Below are 23,901 nucleotides of genomic sequence, written 5' to 3' on the forward strand. Positions count from 1 at the left end.
CAGACACCAGGGCAAACCTGAACTTGGCAGGCAGGTCTTCCGGCAGTCCCTTCTCAAGTCTTTCTATTTTCTTTTCTCTGAGTGTCTACAGCCCTGATGCTCTGACCGCCTGTCATGTAACTTAGCTCTTTGATGAAAAAGATATCATCTACCCTATGAACACCTGGGGACAGAGAGGGAGCAGGGACCGGAGAGGGAAAGAGGGGGGAGGAGAGAGAGAGAGAGAGAAGAGAGGGAGGGAAGGAGGGAGGGAGAGGGAGAAAGAGACAGACAGACAGACACACACACACACACACACACAGAGAGACAGAGACAGAGAGACAGAGAGAGAGAGAGCAAGCAAGAGGAGAGGGAGGGAAGGAGGAGGGGAAAGGGAGAGGGAGAAAGAAACAGAGAGGGGAATCAGGCTCTTAAGTAGCCCAGGATAACCTTAGACTTCTGCTCCTCCTGCCTTCACCTTCAGATGTGTGACACTGCACTTAGTTTGTGTGCACGTGCCTGCACAAGTATTGAACCTAGAGATTCTGCTGCCTGAGCCCCAGCCCCAGCCCCAGCTCCTGGAGGGCGCGTGATGCTTTATGCACCAAGCATTTACAAGCTTGCCTCCTGCGTGGAGTAACTGGGCCTGGTACCCCATCACCTGGCACAGCATCCCTTGGCAAGACTTAAATTTTAAATTTTAAGACTTTTTTAAATTGGCAAGATCTTAAATTTTGGGAAATTCTACCTGAGCTGTTGGTGGCTCTGGTATGGCAGAGGTTGCTTCCCTACACCCACATGGTGCAGAAGAGGGGGCATCAGGGCAGGTAGTCATCTTTGCTCTGTGAAGGCCTCCAGGACTCTGTGCCCAACCCTGCTCTCCTCTGGGTTAGCACTGGCTCACCAGCACCTCACTGAAGGTGAAAAGGAAGGGGAGGAGGAGGCCTGCTCTGTAACCCGATCAGATGAGCACACACTCCCTTTGCTCCAGTGTCCTGAGTGAGGTCTGAGTCCCAAGGTCATCTTGAAAGTGGTCCTGGGATCAGACTCCAAATGCTCAGCTGTGTGTGATATGATGTGAACTCGGGCCTGAAGGATGGAGAGGAGTGGTTTGACCTCCGAAGACTTGTGTGTCTGAAACTGCACCCGCCCTGAGAGAGTGCTCAGAGCACACCCACAGTGAGACTGCGGCAGAGTGTCCAGGCCCTTGTTTATAACAGTAGGGACTGGCAACAACCTGACCTGTTTTACATGCAGGACGTGGGTGAGTCCAGCCTCCTGGAATAGTTGAATGTAACTGTGATATTCATTTCATCTTTCAATTCACCCCCAAAGGACGCCAAAGGCAGTCAGACAAGATTTTACTGAAGTCCCACTGGCTGAAACCAATACGTTTGCTGGTGTGTGTTGGGGGGTGTTTACAGAATATGAGTGAAGAGTGTCTGGCAAAAGTGTGGGTGACTCCCAAATGGCTGCATCACCACAGAGATGTACCCCACCATGGGAGGGGGGTGACCTCCTGAAGTTACATCACAAGGACTTTCTTGAGACCAACCTTTCCTCTGAATGTAGTCTAGATTCTCTTAAGATCCCTTGCAGCTGGGGTCAGCAAGGGGAGGAGGGCTTTAAGACTTTTAAAACATCTGTTAGGGAGTGTTAATAGCCCCACTAATGTTATCTTTACCACAGACCTCGCTACCACTGCATGCCTGAGTTCTGGTTGCCATGGCTACGGGCAAAATCCAAGATGGCGCCATGTTATGCCCTGAGGAGGAGACAGCACCATAGAACAGCCTCTTAAAAAGAAACATTCAGGACTGACTGACCCACATGTCACAGGGCACGGCTCAAGGGCCCCAGAAATGAATTCTTTTGTTGGACAAATATGGGTCTAAGGTACACTTTTACGTTTATGTACTTTAAAACCATTTTTCTTACATTTATTTATTGAGGTGGGTGAGTGTGTAGTGAAGAAGTGAAGGCTTTCAGTCCTTGGTTCTCTCCTTCGACCACGTGGGGTCCAATGCTTGTCAAGTTTTGGGCGAGTGCTTTTGCCTGTAGATCCCTCTGGATAGCCCCTATGTGCTTTTTCTTTTCGCTGCTGGGTTGCTGGATGTAGTCTTACTGTCCTGGAGCTCAATATGTAGACCAGGCTGGCCTCAAACTCACAGAGATCTTTCTGCCTCTGCCTCTGCCTCCTGAGTGCTGGGACTAAAGGCCTCCTGGCTGTATGTCGTTGGTTTTTTTTTTTAATTTTGTTTTGTTTATGTGCTTTTTGGATGAAGAAAGGGGCCCATGAAGTGCATAAGAACCATGGAATTTTTTTACACAGCCCTTAAAAAGTGCGTTGGATATGAAACATGTAAACTAGATAAAATAAAGTCAAACCCCCAAACTCCAAGACACAAAAGTAGGGGCCCTGAGATTCTCCAAACAAGCAAAACTAATCAGATTGGAAAGCTCTGGGCCTCCAGTGGAGAGGGGTCACCAAAGCCGAAGAACAAAGACTCATCCTGAGGTTCTAGGTCTTGTGTTGGGCTTTGCACCTAGCGACAGTATGCAATGTTCTCGAACCATGACCTGAACCTTAGCTTATGTTAAACCTAAAGCTGCTGTTAAAACCTAAAACTTTACATCACAGTTTAGAAAAAGAAAGGAGAGAATGGTCTTGGTACAGTTAATAATTATCTCCACAAGGGACTGAATACACGAGACCCCAAGACCATGTAACCTGAAAAGATCTGAGGGTGTCCTGTAGGATGGTCTCCAGGAAGGCAATGGGAGAGCCTCTGACAGCCTGGCACTGTGACAGCTTAGTGAGGATGCGCTCCTTGTTGCCGGCTTTAAGCTGTAAGCAGCGGCAGGGAGTCCATCTGACCGGAGTGAGTGGGGGACGGAATTTACTGCGGAATAACAGGAAGTCCTCTGAACAAGCTCTGCCCACAGTTAAGGCAGGGGCTCACAGGACGCCTTCGGTCATCCTACACACTCCCTTGCCTAGCTGGTTCCACCCCTGGCTTTTGTTGCATCTTTGTATTGTTCCCCCCAATACAGGAAAAACCTGTGTGGGTGCAGTTGATTGGCTAAGCCTAGGTCAGGTCTCACATCTAATCAGAAGATTGGGGCAGGGCACATTTCGTTTGACTTCTAGATTGAGGGAGCTGTGACCCTTGGTTTTACCTGCTTGTGCCTCCACATCCTATTTACCCAGTGCTGGGCCTGGAACCCAGGGCTCCAAGCGCGTTAGGCAAGCACTCTACTAACTGAGCTACACGCTTCAGTCCCCAGTGTGAGGAGGGAGGTGTTTTTTCAACATGGGGTGAGATGATGCCTTCCAATACAGGATTGAAATTACACCTTGGGGGGGACCACGGGATGCCTTTTAGCTGAAACCTGTAGGCTGTGGCCTCAGGTGGTTAGGGAGAGCATGCAGGGAGGGTTATGAAGGAAAAGGCTTGACGTGGGGTGAATGAAGCGCCGCGCCGCGTCCTGCTGCAGGGAGCAGCTCGGGGCCTGGGTGCAGCCCCCACGCCTGGGTGCAGCTCCAGTGCAGGGGCGGGTCCCGCGCTCAGCTCCGACGCTCAGTGGGGCGGGGCCGCGAGCGCTGTCACCCGGAAGACGTCGCGGCGGGTAGGCTCTGGCTTGCCTTCTTTAGGGGGATCCCGGCCGGGAGGGGAGACTGCGGGGCCGCCTGTGGAGCGATGCCTGGCCCCTGGGCTCTGGGCGCGGTGGCAGCCGCGCTGGTGGCCTCGATGCTCCTGCTGCAGCGTGGGGACGAGGGGTCCGGGGCTGGCCCCAGGTAACCCCGGGTAGGGGATGGAGCCCGGCCCTGCAGCCCTGTCCAGTCGGGCCGGGTTACCGTGGTTTAAGAGGCCCGGTGGGGTAGAGGGACACCTGGGCACATTCAGCTGGGCACATTTGAGGTTTGGCCTTCGTCCCGAGCCCCGCCGTGACTCAGCACTTCCCCTGGGCTGGGACTGTGTAGATAGACTCTCTTCTGCCCAGCAGATCAACAACCCTTGTTCCCCAGTGTACAGACTGTCTCTTAGCACTCTGACACAGTTTCTGTGGGTGCTGTTTCCCCAGCATGGCGGACAAGGAGGCCCTGCCTAAGCTTCGGGAGGACTTCAAGATGCAGAATAAATCCGTTTTTATTTTGGGCGCCAGCGGGGAAACGGGCAAAGTACTTTTAAAAGAAATCCTGGGACAGAACCTGTTTTCCAAAGTCACGCTCATTGGCCGGAGGAAGCTCACATTCGAGGAGGAAGCTTATAAAAATGTGGTGGGTATTTGAGCTGGGGCTAAAAAAAATGTAGCCGCCTTCATTTTGCTGAGGGGAAGGTGTCCGTATCCAAAGGCTGACCCTTGCAGGGTGGTGGTGAAGACGGAAAAATGATCAAAATTGGGTTCGATTGATCTAGAAGAGCCCTTCTAGCAAACCCTGGGCCGTGCCTGGCTTGTAGGCCCGCCTTTTATCCTAGATCACCCTGCAGCTGTCAGGTGTCTGGAACCTAAGCCGGAATGGGGAACGGGGTCAGAGAAAGCCTCTGTGTGTAGTTCCTAGAGCACAGTGCTTGCTCACATTACCTACCTGTGAGCTTCACAGTGTCAGAGTGGGGAAGTGTGACAAGGACAGGCGGAGCTTTCCCCGCCTGTCCCCACTTCACTTCCAGGCCCTGTGTCTGTAAATGCAATACTGCCTTCCTTGTAAGTGACACTGTCCGGGTTAAAGCACATGGGAGTGCCAGACTTCCATCTGGTCATTGTGCCTAAGCATCCCAAGTCAGAGCTGCCGCCTATGTTTTGTTCTCCAGTAAGCAAGAGTTACCTATCAGCTGTAGCAGATTAAACAGTGTAGCATTCTGCCGGAACCACAGTTCTGCCGGGACCACATCCTGCCAGGACCACAGTCCAGTCCTGTGAGTCCCACAGACGAGCGTTTGGGCTGGTGGGCACACTTGCAAATCCGTGTTCTTGATTTCTCTGATTTCCTGGTCGTTCGTCTTACAAATGTCTGGTGCATCAGAACTGGCTGGTTTAAATAGACCTCTCTGGCCTCAGGTGGGTGCTGGGTGGACTCCATAGTCTAGTTTCCTGAGCCCTGGGGAGATCCTGACAGTGAAGCCTAAGATTGCAATTTTCTCTAAGAGTAGAGTCTTGGTGGCAAGTGTCTTTACCAGACTTTATTTTGGTTTTTGTTTTGCTTGGTTTTTGTTGTTGTTGTTGTTTTTGTTTTTTCTCTCGTATAGTATATACTGTGCCAGGAAAATCCCTCTGAAGGAACTGAAGGTAGTGACAGCCCCCAAGATTTCATTTGAGCTCCTGGGTGATGGAGCACTGCAAGCTTGATGGCATGGTACAGGATGATTGGGTTTGAGACAGCGTTTCTCTAGCTAGTGTAGGCTGGCCTTGAACTCAGTTCCTCTGCCTCTGTTTCTGCCAGTGCTGGGATTACAAGCACTCTTAGTTTGCCTGGCATATACCAATTTCAGCGTAGATTGGAAAGACCACGGAGGAAACCAAGATGGGGTTAGGGATGCAGCTCAGGTGGTAGAGAGCTTGCTTTAGCACACACAAGACCCCTGGTTTAGCCTCTAGCCCTGCACAGCTTGGATATGGTGGAGCAAACCTGTCCTTTTAGCATCTCGGAGGTGGAGGCAAGAGGATCAGAAGTTCAAGGGCAGCCTCAGCTACATAGGAAGTTTGAGGCCAGCCTGGCCTGGAGAGAGACCCAGAGAAAGACAGAGATACTGAGGAGGAGCTATACAAACTGCGGAGGCTGAATCACAGGGATCAGAACAAGTCCCAGGAAGGTGCCTTTGTCTCAAATTCTTTCTGGCTGATTCTAATGAAGGTAGTTCTTGAATTGAACTGAAGGAACGATTATCACCCAGACATTACAGCTGGACAAACGGAGGCACCTGTCTGGTCAACAGTCTACCGCAGGTTTGAAGAGATGGCTCTGCAGTTAAGAGCACTAGATGCTCTTCCAGAGGACCTGGGTTAGATTTTCACCACACACATAGCGGTTTACAACCATCTGTTAGGTCCAGTTCCAGCGGACCCAAGGGGCCTCCTTCTGGACCTCTTGACTCTATACCCATGTGGTGCAGAGACATGGATGCAGGCAAGTACCGATACACATAAAATACATTTTAAGAGATTTAATTATAAAATAAAAACTTGACCGCAGTTGCATGTCTTTGAGTACTAGGCCTAAAACTTGAACCTGCATCTTTGAGATTCTACTTGACACTCTGTTCATTCACATCCTACCTGAACGGTTTCCTTCCTGGTGAAGTAGAGATTGGCCTTTTTGTTTCCCAAAGGTAAGGTACACATGACCTTGCTATCTGAAATCTGACTTACCCTACTGCAGTTGCATGTTCTGTGAACATACATATGCACGACTGATTAGATTTTTTTTTTCATTGCTGAGCATACAGCCCAGGGCCTCACATGGACCTTGCAAACACTTGGCCACTGAGTTCTACATGCAGCTCCAGGTCATTTTTTTTTTTTTTTTTTTTTTTTTGGTGGGAAAGTGGAATTTGGCAAACTTTATGTTAAGGGTTTAGATACTTCGATAATTGTTACTTATTCTTTACATCTTGAAGAATGTTTGGTCTCTTTGTGTGAAATTCTATGCCACTGTGCTCTTCCTTGTCTAGAATCAAGAAGTGGTGGACTTTGAGAAGCTGGATGAGTACGCAGCTGCCTTTCAAGGCCACGATGTTGGCTTCTGTTGCCTGGGCACCACCAGGGGAAAAGCCGGAGCGGTGAGCAAGAAATAATTGTGTCTCTTCTCACTGGCCAGCACTATCAAGAGCCTCTTCCTTTCTTTCAAAGATTTATTTCTCGTATGTGTTTTTGTTGGGGGGGGGTTGTGAGGGGGCAGGGGGGTTAGGGCCACAAGAGGATACAGATGCCTGCAGAGTCCAGAAGAAGGCATCAGAGTTACAGTACCTGACTTGGGTCCTGGGAACTGACTTGGGGTCCTCTGTAGACACACTTTGGAATCCTAACTGCTGAGCCATCTCTGCAGCTTCAAGGATTCCTTTCTTGCTTACTCTCTTTTTTTGGGGGTTGTACTGCAGTGCTTAAATGTAGACTGTGTTTAAGATTCCATCTGCTGCCCCATCTGTATTATGCACGGGACATTGCAGATAAGGTCATCTTCAGAATAACCTTGAGTTAGGGCCTGAATGCCGGCTACGTCCCCAGAAATTTATGTGATCGTGCCTATGGAGATGGTACAGTCATCACAACGTCCCCTGACTAAGGGAAGCAGCCCACAGTCTCTGGGCAGAAGTTGGCTCATGCCGTGGGTAGTAAACTTTATGTTTTTTTCCATGACAAATGTCTTTAGCCTTTTCTCTCACTCGTTTGCTTCCACCTGCTTTCGAGTCAGCCTTTAAACTCAGGAACTCGATTGTCAGAACCCAGAGGCACGATTCAGTCAGCCCCCCGTGATGACTTAGCCATCGGCAGTGATTCAGCCCGAGATGACTCAGCCCTCTCTGACGCAAAACTGCTTCAGTACGCATTTTTTTGTTCTCTTTAATGGTGTGCTAAATTGAGTCAGCCCCTCTCCAGGAGCTACTGTGTACTGCAGAGTTAAAAGTCATGCTTTATAATACAGATCCTGGGCAGGCATTTATACATCTTATTCAGCTTAGATTTTAGTATGGTTTATTTCTCTGGCAGGATTCGATTGCTGGAGTCCACATCTCTACTAAATATGTCGGATATTGATTCTGCCATAATGGCTGTTTTAGCCACTTTTTCATGAGTGTGACAGGGTGCCAGGCAGAAGCTGCTTGAGGCAGGACAGGTTCCTTTTGGCTCACCCGGTGAGGCCTCAGTCCATCGTGGTGGGGAAGGCACGGTGGCAGGAACCTGAGGCAGCTGGTCTTCTTATATCCTCGGTCAGGAAACAGAGAAACGATGCCAGGGCCCACTTCACTTCCTTCTTTCCATTCAGTTTAAGACCCCAGCCCATGGATGGCGCCACCCACCTTTAGGGTTGTCTGCCCACCTCAGTTAACCAGATCTAGACACGCTCTACAGACATGCCCGGAGATTTGCTTCTAGGTCAGGTTGAGCTGACAATATTAACTTTTACAATGGTTTACACTAGGTATGGTTCTCCCTGCAACTGGAGTGAGAGGCCGTTGTGAGCCCCCTGGTGTATGTGCTGGGAATTGCACTTAGGTGCTCTGATAACGCGGTACCTGCCCTGAGCCGCCTCACCAGCCCCACCTAACGGCAGTTTTTATAAACCAGTAGATTGGTGGGGTTCTGAACAACGGTGTCTAGGAGCAGAGTCGTGGCTTGGTTGTGTCTCTCTAGGCTTTTTGGTGCTGCAGAAGGTGATTCTAGCAATGGTTTCGGTTGAGATGGACATTCCGGCCCTGTGCAGTTTTGTGCTTCCGCCCTGGGAGCTCAGGGCTGGGAAAAGGATTACAGAGAAGTTCTGCTTTCCCAAGAAGTGCATTTCTTCCTCTAGAAGGGGTCCTGTACCTGGCCCTAAGAAGCATGTCCTCCACCAGTGCTGCAGCTTTCTGCCGCAGGAAGGCTCAAGCCTGGCTTTGACGGTGACTCAGCAAAGCGAACTGCTGCATTCAGCATAAAAGAAGGGGGAAATGTTAAAAGTCGCATGGAGGCTGTAGTTCTAACCCGAGGGAAAATTGTCTTTTAATTGGCATAGGTCCCCCCTCTTAAGTCACTCAGTACCTTTTGTTTGTCTTTCAAATCGACCTGAAAAGATAAAGGTAATTAATGGACTCAAAAGGGCAAAGAACAGCCTGGTGAGTAAGCTTGTAGTCAGTGGGCCAAGAGAATGGGCAGGAAGTAAGCTCTAGAAAGGGTGTGTGTGTGTGTGTGTGTGTGTGTGTGTGTGTGTGTGTGTTGTAGAACCCAGAGCAGCATGGTACACACATGCCAAGACAGGCTTTATAGAGACCAACAGGAAACTGAATCTCAGTTTACCCTAAGGCAATACCTGATTTCAAGAAAGACCACAAACTGAGACCACCCACGCACCACCTAGGAACAGAGTATCTGAAGGAAATGCCTAATGTCCCAACTATTATAGGTAGAATCACTTGATGTTGCCCTGCACACACCCAATGCCCTCTTCACCAGGGCACCCCTAGACAAATATTCAACCAATCAGGGATCTGCTATTATAAACCCCCACCCCAACAGTGCTGGGGCTCTCCAGTCATGCCAATACTTGGACACAGGGAGAGTCTGAATTCGAACTTGAGTAGGAATAAAGGCTCTTTGCTTTTACATATGGGACTCAGTCTCTTAGTTGGTTTTGGGAGAACTCTGCGGATCTGGGCATAGTGTGTGTGTGTGTGCATGTGTGCACATGTGCTTACATGTTATTGTACATATATGGAGATCAAAGGACAACTTTGGGGTGTTTCTCCCACTTTGTTGGGGACAAGATCTCTCTCCTACCACGCTTGCGGTTAGCTGGCCTTCGAGCTTCCAGGGTTATCTATTGTGCCTCCCATCTTATCGTAGTAATACACTGCATACCACCTCAGGCATTTGTTCTAGGTGTGGAGCTCAGCTCTTACTTTTAAGGCCTGGTGTGGTATGCACCTATAATCCCAGCACTTGAGGTGAAAGCTGAAGGACCCAGGAGTCCAAGGCTGTGTTGTAAGTGTGGCATCAGCCTGGAGTTTGTGAGACCCTGTCTCCAAAGCAAAGGACAGAGACCTGTAAAAAAAAAAAAAGATCACTTGGATTCAGTGTGATGCACTGTTTGGTGTTTGCAGTATCTTAATTTGAGCATTAATAGCATACAGGTGGCTAGGAATCATGGTTCAGAGGGACTTGTGACTTTCTGAGTTCATCCCCACCGGGATTCTGGGTTAGTAGGCCTCTTTGGAAGAGGACTAGCCACGTGGCTAACCCGCTGGACACTGCAAAGCTGGTGGCAGGCCTCGTGTCTTTTAGTAGCTGTTTGTTACAAGAATACACAGTGATTTTACCTCAGCAGTCTGAGTTTTCAGTGGAGAAACTTGGAGAAGCTCCGGCTCCTGTACTACTCAGTGCTCGTGTCTCTGAGTAGCTGGCTATTCGCCCTGTGACCCATTATGGAATAAAAACCACCCTCAAGCAGCGGTGTTGGGTGAACCCCAGCACGTGTGGCCTCCCAGCTGTGTGGATTAGAAGTCTGAGGTCAGGGTGTTAGTGGGTCGCTTCCTTGATGGAAGGTTTCTCTCCCTGCCTTCCCTGGTTGCCTTTGCCCACGACATTTTCCCTATGTGCATGCATCTGTGTCCCTGTGGTCTTGTTTTATGGGGATGTGAGTCATTGACATTGTTGAGGGGCCAGTTTGCTCAAGGACAGCCTCATCACAAATTCGATCTGTAATAATTCCTTCTCCAAGAAAGATGACATGCTGAGGGTCAGGAGCTAGGACCTAATGTAATGATCTGTCCTGTCCCTTTAAGAGACAAGCCATGCCCACTCCCTCCCCTGAAGCTGATCTTCAGTTTCCAGCCTGAGTCCCTTCTCTTTTCTGTCCCCCCCACCCCACCTTGCTCCATTCTCCCCACTTCTCCCCTTCACCCTGCCCCTGCTCTCTCTCTGTCTTTCTCTCTTTCTGTTTCTCTCAGCTCTTTCCCCTTTTTCCCTTCCCTCCTCTCCCCTTCCCTCCTATAACCCACTAAATAAATGTCCAACCTCACTCTGCATGGCGTGCCTATCCATCTGTCTATCACCCACTGTGTGTGGCTCCCTGCCCGGGACCAGCCACCGTCAGAGACCTGCAGCATGGTCTCGTAGTGTATCCATCTGTCTGTCTGTCCTCATGGGACTGGCTGCCCTATCGAAGTCTCCCACTCACCACGAGGCTCTTTGCAAAGAACTTGTGGCCTGCTGCAAGCCACTCAGGGAACTGTGTTATTTCTGCCTGGGACTGTGCTCTCAGGACCCACTGCCCACTGCTGCTGCTCAGGGACCTGCAGTGTTTCTGTCGCTGCAGCCACTCGGGGATCTGCAGCATTTTTTACTTAATCTATCACACCTAAGCTATCCTTTAGCCATTACAGTTCAAGCCTTGGGTTTCAGGCTGCACAGATTTCCATCAGAGGTGACACTAGGCAGAGGCCTTAGCTTTCCTCCAGCTATTTGGGAACCAATGCCTTTCAGCAGTGGCTGCTTAGATGCTAAACTTCTTTCCCGTGCCCAGGCCACAGCTGTGCAGCTGGTACAATAGCCTGTACACTTGACCCTAATCCAGACCTGCTGCATGGGCATCTCTGAGGTCAGAAGCTTGGAGTCTGATTTGCAGGTTCCTTGAGAGCCTGATACGGCTGATCCTGCTTTCCCGTTGGACTTGCTTTGGGGAGGCATGGGGTTGTATTCATCTTCATCTACTGGTCTTCCAAGCACTGCAGTTCTAATACTCTTGCGTTAGCTGGCCGCCCGGGCCACCCTTGGAAACCAAATGTACCTTGAAGAGCAAAAGTCAAAGACAATGCTGGGCATATTGCATTCCCCCTGTGTGAAGTAGGAGGAGGATTTGGGTAGTGATTGTGTGGTTTCACCCCTTTACGTATCTCCCTGTTAGCAGTGATCTCTAGCAGCCCGTTTGTGGGTATTGTCAAATGTTTAGTGCTGTTAAGGTGATTAGTGCAGCCGTTGCGATGTTTATTAAGCATCCGTAGACTCCCGTGGCTGCTGATTCCAGTAATACACTCTGATAATCCAGCCTGGGAGTTGACTGGCACTTGCCGTCAATTTTTGTATGGCCTGTGGCCTACAGATATTTTTAAATGGCTGAAGATTTTATACCACATGAAAGCACAGTAAGTTCGAATTTTAGTGTCCATAAATAAATTTTGGTTAGAACACAGCCAAGTTCATTGCATTTCATACCGCGCATGGCCACTTTTGTCTGATAATGGTGGGTCTGTGTAGCTGTGGGCAGGCCTTCACAGCTCCTTCTGGGCATCTGTAACATCAGATGCCCAGCCCTGCTCTGAGCTCCACTGTTTTATTTAATGTTTTGTGATATGGTGAAGTTCCTAACCGTCCAAGGACCCAGATCCCAGGTTCTGTGTGTGTAGCCTTGAGTCTGTCGGTTAGTGTCTGTTGAGCGCCCCCTCCTTGTCTCGCACCCAGCTCCCTCCGACCTGCAGAATTCCTTGGCTATAGCAGAGGAACGAACGCTTGAAGTGAGCGCAGTATGGAATCCTCCGTCGTCAGTTGGCTTGAGTGTCTTTGTTTGCTGTCTCTCATGTCTGTACCCCGGGTTGAGAGCTGCCGTCCAGAGCACATATGGGGTTCCAGGTGATGTCTTCCTCTTCCTGTCAGCATCTGCTGTCTACTCTGATTTAGGATGGAACTGAAAAGAGGTGAAGGAACAGGAACCCTCAACAGAATCACAGCTGAGACCATTGACACAGGGAGAGGTCTTCCTCCTCAGGAAGGGCCTGGAGACGGTTGGTTGTCCCAGAGTCCTCTGGTCCTAACACGGCTTAGCTATCCTGTATGTTACTTACCTTTCTGTTTCTGCACCATGACTGAGGCAACTGTAGAAGGGTTTATCTGGGCTTATGGTTCCGGAGGATGAGCCTCCAAGATAGCAGGGCAGAAGAAGCAGGTGGCAGGCTTGGTGGCTGGAGGGGCAAGCTGAGGGCTCAGGTTTTGAACCACACGCAGGAGCAGAGAGCTCACTGGGAGTTGTGTGATGCTTTGACACCTCAAAGCCTGTTTTCCAGTGCCATACTTCCCCCAATGAGGCCGTGTCTCTGAAATAGCCCCAACAGCGCCACCAACTGGAGACCAAGTCCTCGGGGACATTCCTCACTCAAACCTTCACATTTATTGATATGAGTTGTCCTTGGCCTATTATCCCCACACTTGGGAGGTAGAGCCAGGAAGATCAGGGCTTCAACACCAATGTTGGCCCCATAAGTGAGTTCGAAGCCAGCCAGAGACACTATCTCAGAGCAACAAGAAAATGACAGCAAAGATGAGTTGTTCCAGAGCCACGGTGTTGTGGTGTTGTTAGCTAGTTTTCAGACATGGGTAAAAAGACAGAAGATGCATTTTTAAGAAGACTCAGAAGACTCAGGAGAAGACTCAGGGGAGTCATCTGAGCCTGCGGCGGAGCCCCTGAGTGCATCTCATCTCTGCCAAGGTGTGTGTGTTCTTTTGAGTAGGTCTGGGAAAGAAATACTGTGGGGAACTTACTTATTCCCTGATTCTAGAAAGCTCCATCTTAGAGTAGGGCACACTGACCATGGGCTTTGAAGACTCACTACCTTGATGGACATAGTACTCTCAGAAGAGAGGGCTGACTTTTCTCTGGCTATATGGTTAGACAGTGAGGTACAGTTGTTCAGAAAAACTGTCTCTGGGGTACGGAGTAGCTTTGGAAGTTTGTTTTTCTACTGTTTTTAATTTGAGCAGTAGAGAACAAGAACAGGAGTAAGACTAAAGCTAGGTCCTTCTAAAGAGAAATAGAATCTTTCTTATGCCAGCTGCCCAACACCCCTAAACCTAGCACACATTGATGTCTCTAGCCAGCCCCAGGGACCATGTTTCTGCTTGGTTTTTGAGTCCTTGGAAGCCGTTGAACCCTTTCCTTTAGAGTCTAATTCAGCAACAAAAAGGCCACGCCGTCAGAGTGAAGGAAGTGAGATTTAAAATTTAGTGCGCTTGGAAAAGTACGTATTCATAATGCGCTTGAGGGCTCAGAGGATTTGTGAAGTCGGTTGGGATTAACAGCCATTGATTGCTAATAAAACAATATTTAGCTTTGTTAAGAGAACAGCCCTGGAGAAAGGTGTGGGCACCTTGTCACCAGGGCCCATTGAAAGGGGATGATGGGCTAAGGACGGGGGTCTGCACGTTGGCGTGGGTGCTGGTCCTTCAAGAAGCTGTTGTCAATTGCTCGCCGGGCTGGTGAAAGGAAGGACGCTGGAGCCGATGGCTGGGGTGGTATTGATGTGTCTCCGCTGGCTAATCAGATTGAAAGAGTCCCATGACATTTATGCCACTTCAATTTCCACTGCACAATTGGGGGCGACAGCACTCTATTAAGGAGCGGTTGATCCAGAACTAAAGCCAAATAAATTAGGGTCTCAGTTTAATCAAATTACCCCTCTCCTGGCCCTGGATTAAGTGAGAGATAGCGTCGGTCTGGAGGCCTGTGATTGGCTGAGCCTCTCTGGTTTTTAAAGAAACTGCTGGAAAAAAAAAAGGCATCGGAACACAGACAGCTATCGTAATCTAAGCATTGTGCTAACCCAAGGAAAAATTTATGTTGCTAGTCAACTATGCATTGTGAAGAATAAACCAGTTATTAAAGTTGTTTTTATTTAGAGTAAGGGAAAGAAGTAAATATGTGTGATCCACTGAGGATTTTTCTCTGGAGTTTGGGTTTTTCCTGTCTACTCTCAGCCTATCTAAAATCTCCATTTAGAGAAATCAAGGAAATCAACTTTCTCTCTCTCTCTCTCTCTCTCTCTCTCTCTCTCTCTCTCTCTCTTTCTCTATCTATATATATATATATATCTTTCCCTCTCAAAAGTGTGGCAATTTGGTTTACTTTACATTTATTTATTTTTTTCATTTATTTATTGTATTTTGGAGACACGGTCTTGCTATGTAGCCCTGGCTAGTAGAACCTGTTACACCAACCAGGCCGGCCTCAAACTTGCCACAACTCTCACCGCTGCTCCCCAAGTGCTGTGACTGCTGCAGTCACGCCCCACCTCCCCCGGCTGTTTCCACGCTAACGTTAAGAAGCAGAAACACGGATTTGAGTCGGCATATAGGTGGGGCTGGCAAGTGAGTTGTTCGGTCTGAGTGTCAAAGTACAAAACACCAGAGAAGATAGCGATAAATCCTGGGCAAAGAGATGCGTTCTGGGGCTGGTGAGATGGCTCAGTGGCTTACTGCTTTTGCAGAGGATCCGGGTCCAGTTCACTTGGAGGTGAAACCATGCGTCCTTCAGTTAGGTCCCCTTATTATGTAGTTCTCTTTGTTTGTTTTATCCTATCTGGGTTTACCTATTTATTCAGATATTTTTGGAGCTCTGACCCTGTGATGTCGAGTAAGAATGAAGATTCAGCACGGTCCTCACTGGGCTAAACCTTGGGTGGTTAGAGGAGTGAGTCACTCGTAGCAGTCTTCTCCCAACATTTAAAAATTGTGAAATTGTGTGTGTGTGTGTGTGTGTGTGTGTGTGTGTATGGTAGTGAGTAAGCCAAGCACACTTATGGAGGCCAGAGGACAATTCTGTGGGGTGGGTGCTTTTCTTCCACTGTGTATGGGTTTGGGAATTAAACACATATTCAGGGTGACAAGTGTCTTTACCCACTGAGCCATCTGGGTGGGCCCCTTTCCAACGTTTTTCAGTTACACACGTACCAGTTCTTTGAAAATGGAAAGGCATGCATCGCCATATAATATCCAAAGTATCCCGTAAGGGCTCCATGTAAACTGGACGCCATGCTGTCTGTCCTCACAGCGCCTGGGAGTTCCCGTGTGGCACCTTGAGAGCCCAGCCTGGTAGAGCTGACACAGAGAAAGACAAGAAGATTGGTAGATTTGTTTGCCGCCTGGGCTTCCTTGCCATCTCTGTGGTGTGGTGGGGTTCTTGCCTCGGCTGCCGAAGAAGCTGCTGCTTCCTTCTGGATGCTCACCCTTGGAGCCTGTCCCCCAGGTCTGCGTCTGGCTTTCGAGCATGGCTTAGATGTGTTCGATTTAGATCCCATTTGCCCCAGGCCTCCCAGGCTGCCACCCAACCCTGGGAATCATCTTTAACGTGAGCGTGTGACATTAGGTAATAACTTGGGTCCTTTCCCCTTCAGGAAGGATTCGTCCGTGTTGACCGAGATTATGTGCTGAAGTCTGCAGAGCTGGCAAGAGCAGGCAGGTGCAAGCATTTCAACCTCCTGTCCTCCAAGGGGGCGGACAAGTCCAGCAGTTTCTTATACCTACGAGTAAAGGTTTGTGTGTGCTCTCCCTTCCATATTCATAGAGTCATTGACAACGCTAAGTAACCAGTATAATCTTTAAAAAAACAACAACAAAAAATACCCATTGTATTGTGTATTTTCCAAAGCTTCAGGGACTGTTTTGGGAGAAACGTACTTAGAAAGCAGACATGTTTTAAAAGATATCTTTCCCATGAATCACTCAGTAAAGTTGGTGGAGAAAGTAGAGGCAGCCCTGGTCTTGGATGGCATGGCCTCTCAGCCTCGGAGATGGTGTTCCCTCCATTTCCCTCTGGCCAGGATGCCAGAATTTTATGCCTCTTGCCAGTACAATGCATGGTTGCTGCTGGTTTTAACCAGAAGTTTCCATTTCCTCACAGTGAAGTAGAGGCGCTGCCGCAGGAGGGCGGACCCAGTTCTGTGACCTGTGTCTCTGGACACGGGTTCTCCTTGGCATGAAATTCTTTTGCAGATGTGCACTTGCCTTTTGCTTAATATGCTAGGAGAAAGGGCTTTTGTCTGGTGAGGCTCCATTTGTCTGTAGTCATCACCTGGACATGGAGAAACGCCTGTCATTTATAGAGTCAGTTCCTCACTGGAGTCGTAGTCATCACCGGGGATCCCCGTTGCCTTAACTCTTTTTGTCCGGCACAACGCCCTGAAGTCTTGGCTCCATCTCTTTTAATTGGTTCCTAGGCCTACCCCCTTTATCACCTGGCTCTATTTAATGAGTGGACCTTGATAAACATTTCACATGATAGCTTCCCTGACCTCTGACTACTCGCCTGGTGCGAAAATTCATGACTTCATAATTGAAAGCATCTCTGTTTGTCACTTCATTGTTTTCTTGAGATCTGGGTGGGAGTTGCTAACGCTTAGAAGTGATTGACACAGAGGGTCATCTAGGATCCACTGGGTGGAGGCTCGCCTCCTGATCACCGTATTTTTCTCATCTATTACAATTGCTTGTATACTGAAGAGGTGACTGTGGGGCCTATGGCTGTGAGGAGGGGTTTGGACTGATGCTTCATTTACCCTCTTCTGGTCTGTTTAGACATTAATGAATGAAGGGAGTGCCCCTGGAGCATTGCCAACCTATCAGGGGTTACACCCTTAAAGAAAACTAGCCAACCCCACCCACCTCCATGCTCGAATGCTGGCTGAAGCTGCAGGCTGATTGGTAAAGAAAAGTCCCCAGACTATCTTGATACAAAATATACAGCTTTAATAAACAGAAGTAAGACTTACAACTGCTTACACCAGAATCCAACCCATCCGTCTGGAAGCAGGAGCCAGGCGAAAAGAGAGCTAGCGGAACGCGCTTGCTAGGTTTATAGGCAGGCTTTTGCCTGAGGGCAGCATGCCCCGAAAACAGAATATGATTGGCTGAACTCCCCTATCAGCTGGCAAGCTTGATAGTGTGCAAGCAGCCACAGCTGCTTGAGTTCATGAGCGTGGCAGGCCTGTGCGGTCCAGAAGACACAGTTTTGTTCAGGTCCACTCTAACCTCTGGCTCTTAACCTCTTCCGGCTCCTCCTCCTCTGCAGTGGTCACTGAGCCGCACGGTCACTGAGCCGCAGGGTCTGGGAGTGATGCTGCATTTTGACCCTTAGCGGATGATTCTCAGTGTGCCAGGGTTAAATGGCCTCTTCCTTCTGTCCAGACTCTAGACTCAGGCTGCCCATTAGGATTAACGTGAGTCTTGGGAGCTGCAGAAGCTAGTTTATCTTCAGGCCCGAGTGAGCCCCTCTCAGGTTTTATCTGAGTGCTTTGGACTTGGCCAAACACAGATTTTTTTAAATTTTTTTTTATTTTTTAAATGTTAACAGGGAGAAGTGGAAGCCAAGGTCGAAGAATTAAAGTTTGATCGCTACTCAGTCTTCCGGCCGGGGTAAGTTTCTCCTGCCAGGAGTAATTGGAGAGGCTGACAACTAAGCCATCTGGGAACGAGGCTGGCTTGGAATGAGCCGCTTCTCCAAAGGACCCACTTTCAGCTCGGGGGAAAGAAAGAGTAGCTTGGGGCTGCCTCAGAATCATGGGAACTTTCTCAAAGTAGTTGCTGCCTGCATTTTTTTCCTTAAAATTTTAAGTTTTATTCACTTAGTGCCCCTTTGCTTTTGTACCCCGCTCCCCCTTTATTTAACAAATCAAACTTTGCAGCCACCACATGAGCCAACTGATTTTCTTGATGCCTGGAGGTTGGTGTCTGCCGGAGGTGCCCCTCCTCCTTGTGGACTGTACCAGCTTCTCGATGTGGCTCCACACGGCCTCTCTCGTGCATGTCCTTCTCGCCAGAATGGCAGGCCTGGCCTACCCTCAACACCTCTGAATTCTAATTACCTCCATAAGGGCCATCTGCACATACAGTTGCCTTTGGGCTTAGGGCTTCTGCCGACAGGTGTGGGGGAACAGAACTCAATGTGAAGTATCCATAAAGTCTGAGCGCATGTGCCATCTCTTCCCCTGCCTTTCTCTCTGTCTCCTAGAGTCCTGCTGTGTGACAGGCAAGAGTCTCGTCCAGGCGAATGGATGATTAGGAAGTTCTTCAGCTCTCTGCCGGAATCCTGGGCCAGTGGGCACTCTGTGCCTGTTGTGACCGTGGTTAGGGCGATGCTGAACAACCTGGTGAGTCCCAGCAGTGGACAAATGGAACTTCTGGAAAACAAGGCCATCCTCCACCTGGGGAAAGACAGGGATGTGCCCAAGCTGTGACCGTACAGGAGGACGGCTTGTTCTCAAACCTCAGTGCCTGTCACCGACTCAGTCATGGTGGGGTCTATTAAACGTCTCTCTGTAGTCCTTTGTGGTGTCCCTGCAGCTCCATTAGGAAACCCCAGTGCTCTGCTCCAGCTGTTGATGTTGTACCCATTGTCCATGTAAGTCACCCAGGGAGCTATGGGAGGACAGGTGTGTATCATAGACCTTTTGGAGTCTGTGGGTTGAGGACAGGGATCTGTGGTTTTGACTTCCATGTCCTCTGGCTGGGAGACCAGTTTTAAAGCTCTCCGAGAGAGATACCGGAGCACTGAGCAGCGGGGCCCTAGCCCTCCAGGCAGGCGAGTGCTGGCAAAGCCTGTGGACAGTCTAGTCTCGGAGCTGCTTGGTGCTGCTAGGCTGCACGGAGCCGAGTGAACCCTGCGCCTTCACTATGTGTCAGCACGGGAGATATAAAACAAGCTTCTGTGATTCATTGAGGAATAAAAATAAATGGCCAAACCCTGAATGCTGGTTCAGTTGCTGAAAGCTGTGGAGGTCCAAGTGGGAAGGTACAGCAAAGGCCCCCAGGGATGGCACCCCAGTCCCTAACATGGCAGGGGCTGCAGAATCTTAGGCAGTCTCTTCTTGGCACTCTAACCCTGCAGCAATCGTATAAAGTCATACTGCTGCCCTCATACCTTTATTTTTTTCTCCATTTAAATTTCTATTCTCACCCTCTCATTGCAAATGGGGAATCGAGGCACACATGGTTAAAGACCATGCTCAAGGTCTAAAGCTGAAAAGCTAAGCTAGGATATGGCGGGGTCGAGATTAACTATCCTTAGCCGGATCCCATAGCTTGTATTTATTTTTTATTTGTGTGTCTGCCACATGTGTGTGTTTCCTCAGAGGCCAGAAGATGGCAACAGCTCCCCCGGACCTGGAGTTACAGATCCACCGTATGTGGGTACTAGGAACTGAACTCAGGTCCTCTGGAAGAGCAGCAAGTGCTCCTAACCCCTGAGCCATCTGTCCCGCCCCCTGAAGCTGGTTTCTTTAACCACTCTGTAAGAATACCCCATGTCCATCTATTTCTAGAGGGTTCCATGTAATTTAGTACATTGTGGATGCATAAAACTTAAATCCTTGGGTTTCTCCATTGATCCAGGATGCTGATAATCAACTGCGAACAGTGGTTAATCTAAAATCCTCCGGCACTCAGCTCAAGGACTCAGGGTGGCGGTGAGCTTTTCTATTGCTTTGTTTTGTGACAGGGTCTTGGGTAGCCCAGGCTGGCCTCAAAGTCAATGAATAGTCCAGGATGACCTTGAACTTCTGATACTTCAGCCTCCACCTCCCACGTGTTGGGGTTACAGGTGTGCCCCGTCATGCCTAGTTTCTGTCGTGTTGGACTGGCTACAAGGCTTCATGCGTGCTAGGTAAACAGTCTACCAACTGGCCTATGTTCCCAGCCTGAGCTGATACACTTTAAACAGGCAAGGAAGGAAAACAGGGAGGGAAGGGTCTGTGCCTAGAGAAGCACCCAGTGCCAGTTCCATCATGGAGCAGGTGCAACTTAACTTTTGTGCTGGGGAACCGCGTCACTTGTCTCCAGCGACGGAGTCTAGTGTCCCAGTTATACCTCTAGTTCTGGTGGACACTGCTCAGTGAATACCATCCCGACAGTATGGGTGTACATCCTTGGAAGACAGTGGACATTGTCAACGTTAAATCTTCCAGAGCAGACTGAGATCTTGGAATGTGTGCTACAGGAAGGCAGTGCTGGATGCATGCCTGTGATCCTAGCACCAGGGAGGCTGAGGCAGGAGGACCACGGTTCAAGGTCAACCTGAACTACATAGTAAAACCCTGTCTCAAAATGAGACGCTTACTTCCTGCCAGTGGGGTTCGCTGTGACTGGGCTTGGAAGAGCCTGAACGTGTCTCCATCATAACAGTCTCGGGCCCCGAGAAGTGAAGCAGCCTTTGGGGGTACCCACAAGAATACCCTGAGCCTTGCAGGCTCTGAAGGCAAACAGACTCCGTGGCCAATCACTCTCTACCATTTCTGCACATCAAATATTAAGGTACAAGTGAGCCCACACTCAAACCTGAATAACAGTAGAGTAATGATAGAAGGATCTGCGCTCATGTTTGGAAGAGAAAATTCGGCCAAGCCCAAGCCCTGTGCCATGGTCAGTTGTCAGCTTCCCAGAAATCTGGCCCAGTCACCTCCAGACTGGCATTACTGTCACCTGTCAATATCTGGGCATCGCTGTGGTTCAGCAGGTTTCTTCAACGGAGAAAAATGGGCCTTGCTGGAGAGAGAGGTTTATGCGAGGAAAGTTGGATGGGCATCCATTCATTAATTTATTCAGCAAGTGTTTATCAAGTTGGTGATAAATTTGTGAGCAGTCTACTAGCAAGGGGGGCCAGCAGACTTCTGGCAATGTCCTAGAATGTCAGTGTACATGAGAAGCTAACATTGGGTGGGCTCCGTCCTCTTCTGTGAGCCACTGTGGATTACGGTCTGTGGGAAAGGAGGGGAGGGAGAAGGGGAGGGAGGGGAGATGGAGAAATCAATAGATGGGGTAGCAGTGAGAAAGACGCAGGCTATGCCTGGAATAACCATATGTCTTTAGAGAAGGCGTGAGACCCTCAGCACCAGGGAGGGTTGCAGAGAAGCGGTGTCTTCTGGCCATGATAGGACCTCTGCGCCAAACCCAGCAGCTGTGGTTGTCTGTTCAAGACCAAGCCAGTCAGCATTCTGATGTGGAGGGGGTGGGGATTCATGAGCTCCCCCCCCAACTGAGGAGGTATGGGAGAGGGAGATGGAGTTTTCTTTAAGGATGTGGCCTCTGGTAGGTTGACCACACTCCAGCGGATGTCCCCACACCCAGAGTATATGGACCCTAGAAACTGGAACCCATGCTATTTTTTTTAAATGATACAAAGGTGAAGGGTAGGAAGGGGGGGAGGGAGGAATATGAACAAAATGCATTGTATGAAATTCTCAATAAAAACATTAAAAAAAAATAAACGGTGGCCATGTGAGCAAAGTCCTGGTGGTGGAGTGGAAAAGGCAGAACCGCCCACTGGAGAGCTTCAGAGATCAGTAGTACACAGGCTTGAAGGTGTGCATGGCGGGCGGTTGAGCCGAGCTGATGGCAAGCATTATGCAGGCCTGGCTGGCTATGTCCTCAAACATGCCCGGTACATATTCCAGCCTTTGACTACAGCTTGTAGGAATTAACCTACCCAGAATTACTGCTGCCCACCTGTCTGAGGGAATTCCATGGTTAGATATTAGGAATATTAGAAAGGATGCAGCCTGACAAGTGGAAATCGCCCCACTGCCAGGCAGACAGCATCGTTGGCTGGCACATACCACACAGTCCACTTGTTTCCATGGTGTGGGATCAAGTTAATGCCTAGATTTGTCACACACGTGAGCCCATGTAACCCTTACTATAACCCTCAGGCTACTGCAGTCATGATCATGTTTTACCAGTCAGGAAACTGAGGCCGGGAAAAGGCAGGGGTCTAACGATCTTAGAATTCTAGCTACTGAAATAGGGTTCAAAGAGTGCGTGTACCCATGTTCTCACTTTCCCACTTTAACACCCCTAGTAGACGGCGCGGGGCGGGGAGGAGTTGGCTCCATTTGATACCAACAGTGCACACCCAGCTTTCAGGCAGAAAGGTTTTTCCCTGAGCTTTTCTTCTGCCTAGGGCTCTGGAGTTCCGAGCCTAGCCTGCACTGGCCACCTGTGCCGCCAGATGGCGCTGCAGCAGGTCGCGCTCAATCTGGCCTTTGCGCACGCGTCTACCCTGCAGCGGACCGGAGTGGCGCCCATCCTCTCGTCCCACCCGGTAGCCCCACGTGACCCGGAAGCGCTCTCGGGCCGGCGCACGGCCGGCGTCTGGGTTGCTTGGTGGCTACCGCGCGTCCGCGCTCGCTCTTGGCTCCGGTGCCGCGCAGTGCGGCCGCGCGCCTGGTCGGCGGCCATGTGTTCGCTGGCGGCGGGGAACGGTGGGTCTCTCGCTCGGGCGGCGGGGCGAGGGAGGGCGGGCGCGGGTCCCAGCGCTGACAGTATGCCCCGCAGGCCAAGGCGCCGAGCTGGGGCCGGAGCCCCCGGAGCTGTCGGACAGCGGAGACGACGCCGGCTGGGAGGACGAGGATGCTGAGCCCGCGCACGGCCGGCAGCACACGCCCTGCCTGTTCTGTGACAGGTTCGTGCCCACGTGGCAAGCGCGCCACGGAACTAGCGAGCACGTGGCGGGCCGGAGGCCGCGGCCCACGGCTGGCTGCTGATTGACAGGGGCCGCTCACGTGGTCGGGGGGCGGAGCCGGGAGCCGCGCTGGTTTGTCTTTGCAACCCAGTCAACGCCCCCAACACACACACACACACACACACACACACACACACACACACAGATCATACGCCAGGTCATACGCCAGGCTTGGCATACAATCACTCAGGAGGCTGAGGCGGGAGAATGGCCATGAATCCCAGGCTAACCTGAGCTACCTAGCTTGACCCCCCACACACACACACCAAAAAAGCAGAACTCCACACTTCAGTCTTAAATCAGGGATGGAGTCCTCTGTTTCCGTGAAGGAATACAGTATGGATAGTTTTAATCCTGTTACTTGGGTAACGATTTTGGGAGTGCACACTCTGGAGGGCGTTTCTGTTTCTGCCATCCTGTAACATGACCAGTAGTCCTCTCATGCAATGTTTCTTGGAGCCATGTAAACAGCCCTAGCCCACCTCCATGATTGAGGGAGGAATTGATGCCTTTTGTACTTAGGTGAAAGGACCCTGCAGAGCCACCAGCTTGTTCAAAGTCACGAAGCTGCGGTTGACGTTCCCAGAACACACCTTTTCGCTTCAAATCCTGCATCTTAGTTTCAAGACAGTGACTTTGGGTGTGTGGGCTCAAAAGGGGTGTTTGACATTGACCAGTGCTGCTGAGCCCTCAGTATTTGGGGCGTGTTGCAGACTGGTGACATAAGAGTTCCCAGGTGGCACCTCACTGGAGAGGAGGAATGAGCATTTATTTTTGCAGTGCTCCAGATGACCTGGCAGGTATTTACCTGTGCGCCAGGTGTACAGAGGAGGGGTGCAGAGTCTCTGCTGTGCGTCCTTGTCCTTCAGTGTTGGAGGGGACAAACAGAAGTGTTACTCTTCCCATTGTAATGTAGGTGCTGTGGACAGCCAGTGTGCCAGCTGTGCCGCTGTGTG

General features: G+C 50.1%; 2 protein-coding genes across 6 annotated transcripts in view; both read left to right on the forward strand.

Moving 5' to 3' along the window:
* The first annotated feature begins 3,274 nt into the window (after window positions 1–3,274).
* Window positions 3,275–19,179, forward strand: Htatip2 (HIV-1 Tat interactive protein 2). Of its 3 annotated transcripts, none has more exons than XM_087901401.1 (6): window positions 3,275–3,298; window positions 4,066–4,261; window positions 6,651–6,758; window positions 15,831–15,968; window positions 17,786–17,847; window positions 18,443–19,179. In XM_087901401.1, the coding sequence occupies exons 1-6, from the start codon at window positions 3,294–3,296 to the stop codon at window positions 18,666–18,668; spliced, it is 735 nt and encodes a 244-aa protein (XP_087757527.1). In that variant the 5' UTR covers window positions 3,275–3,293; the 3' UTR covers window positions 18,669–19,179. The 3 variants fall into 3 exon arrangements, with proteins under 3 accessions (XP_087757527.1, XP_048298295.2, XP_048298307.2); XM_048442338.3 differs by lacking the exon at window positions 3,275–3,298 and adding an exon at window positions 3,455–3,609; XM_048442350.3 differs by lacking the exon at window positions 3,275–3,298 and adding an exon at window positions 3,628–3,778.
* A 3,352-nt stretch (window positions 19,180–22,531) lies between these two features.
* Window positions 22,532–23,901, forward strand: part of Prmt3 (protein arginine methyltransferase 3) — a 75,762-nt gene continuing 74,392 nt past the window's right edge. The window contains exons 1-2 of one of the 3 annotated variants that reach the window (XM_085682697.2): window positions 22,532–22,685; window positions 22,759–22,885. In XM_085682697.2, the coding sequence (XP_085538823.1) occupies window positions 22,661–22,685; window positions 22,759–22,885 (152 nt within the window). In that variant the 5' untranslated portion in view covers window positions 22,532–22,660. Of the gene's footprint in view, window positions 22,686–22,758; window positions 22,886–23,901 lie in introns of those variants that run through there. The other 2 variants (XM_085682696.2, XM_085682698.2) reach the window with 2 other exon arrangements.

This window comes from Myodes glareolus, chromosome 24, assembly GCF_982192425.1.
Source record: "Myodes glareolus chromosome 24, mMyoGla1.1, whole genome shotgun sequence".
NCBI classification, from domain to species: domain Eukaryota; kingdom Metazoa; phylum Chordata; class Mammalia; order Rodentia; family Cricetidae; genus Myodes; species Myodes glareolus.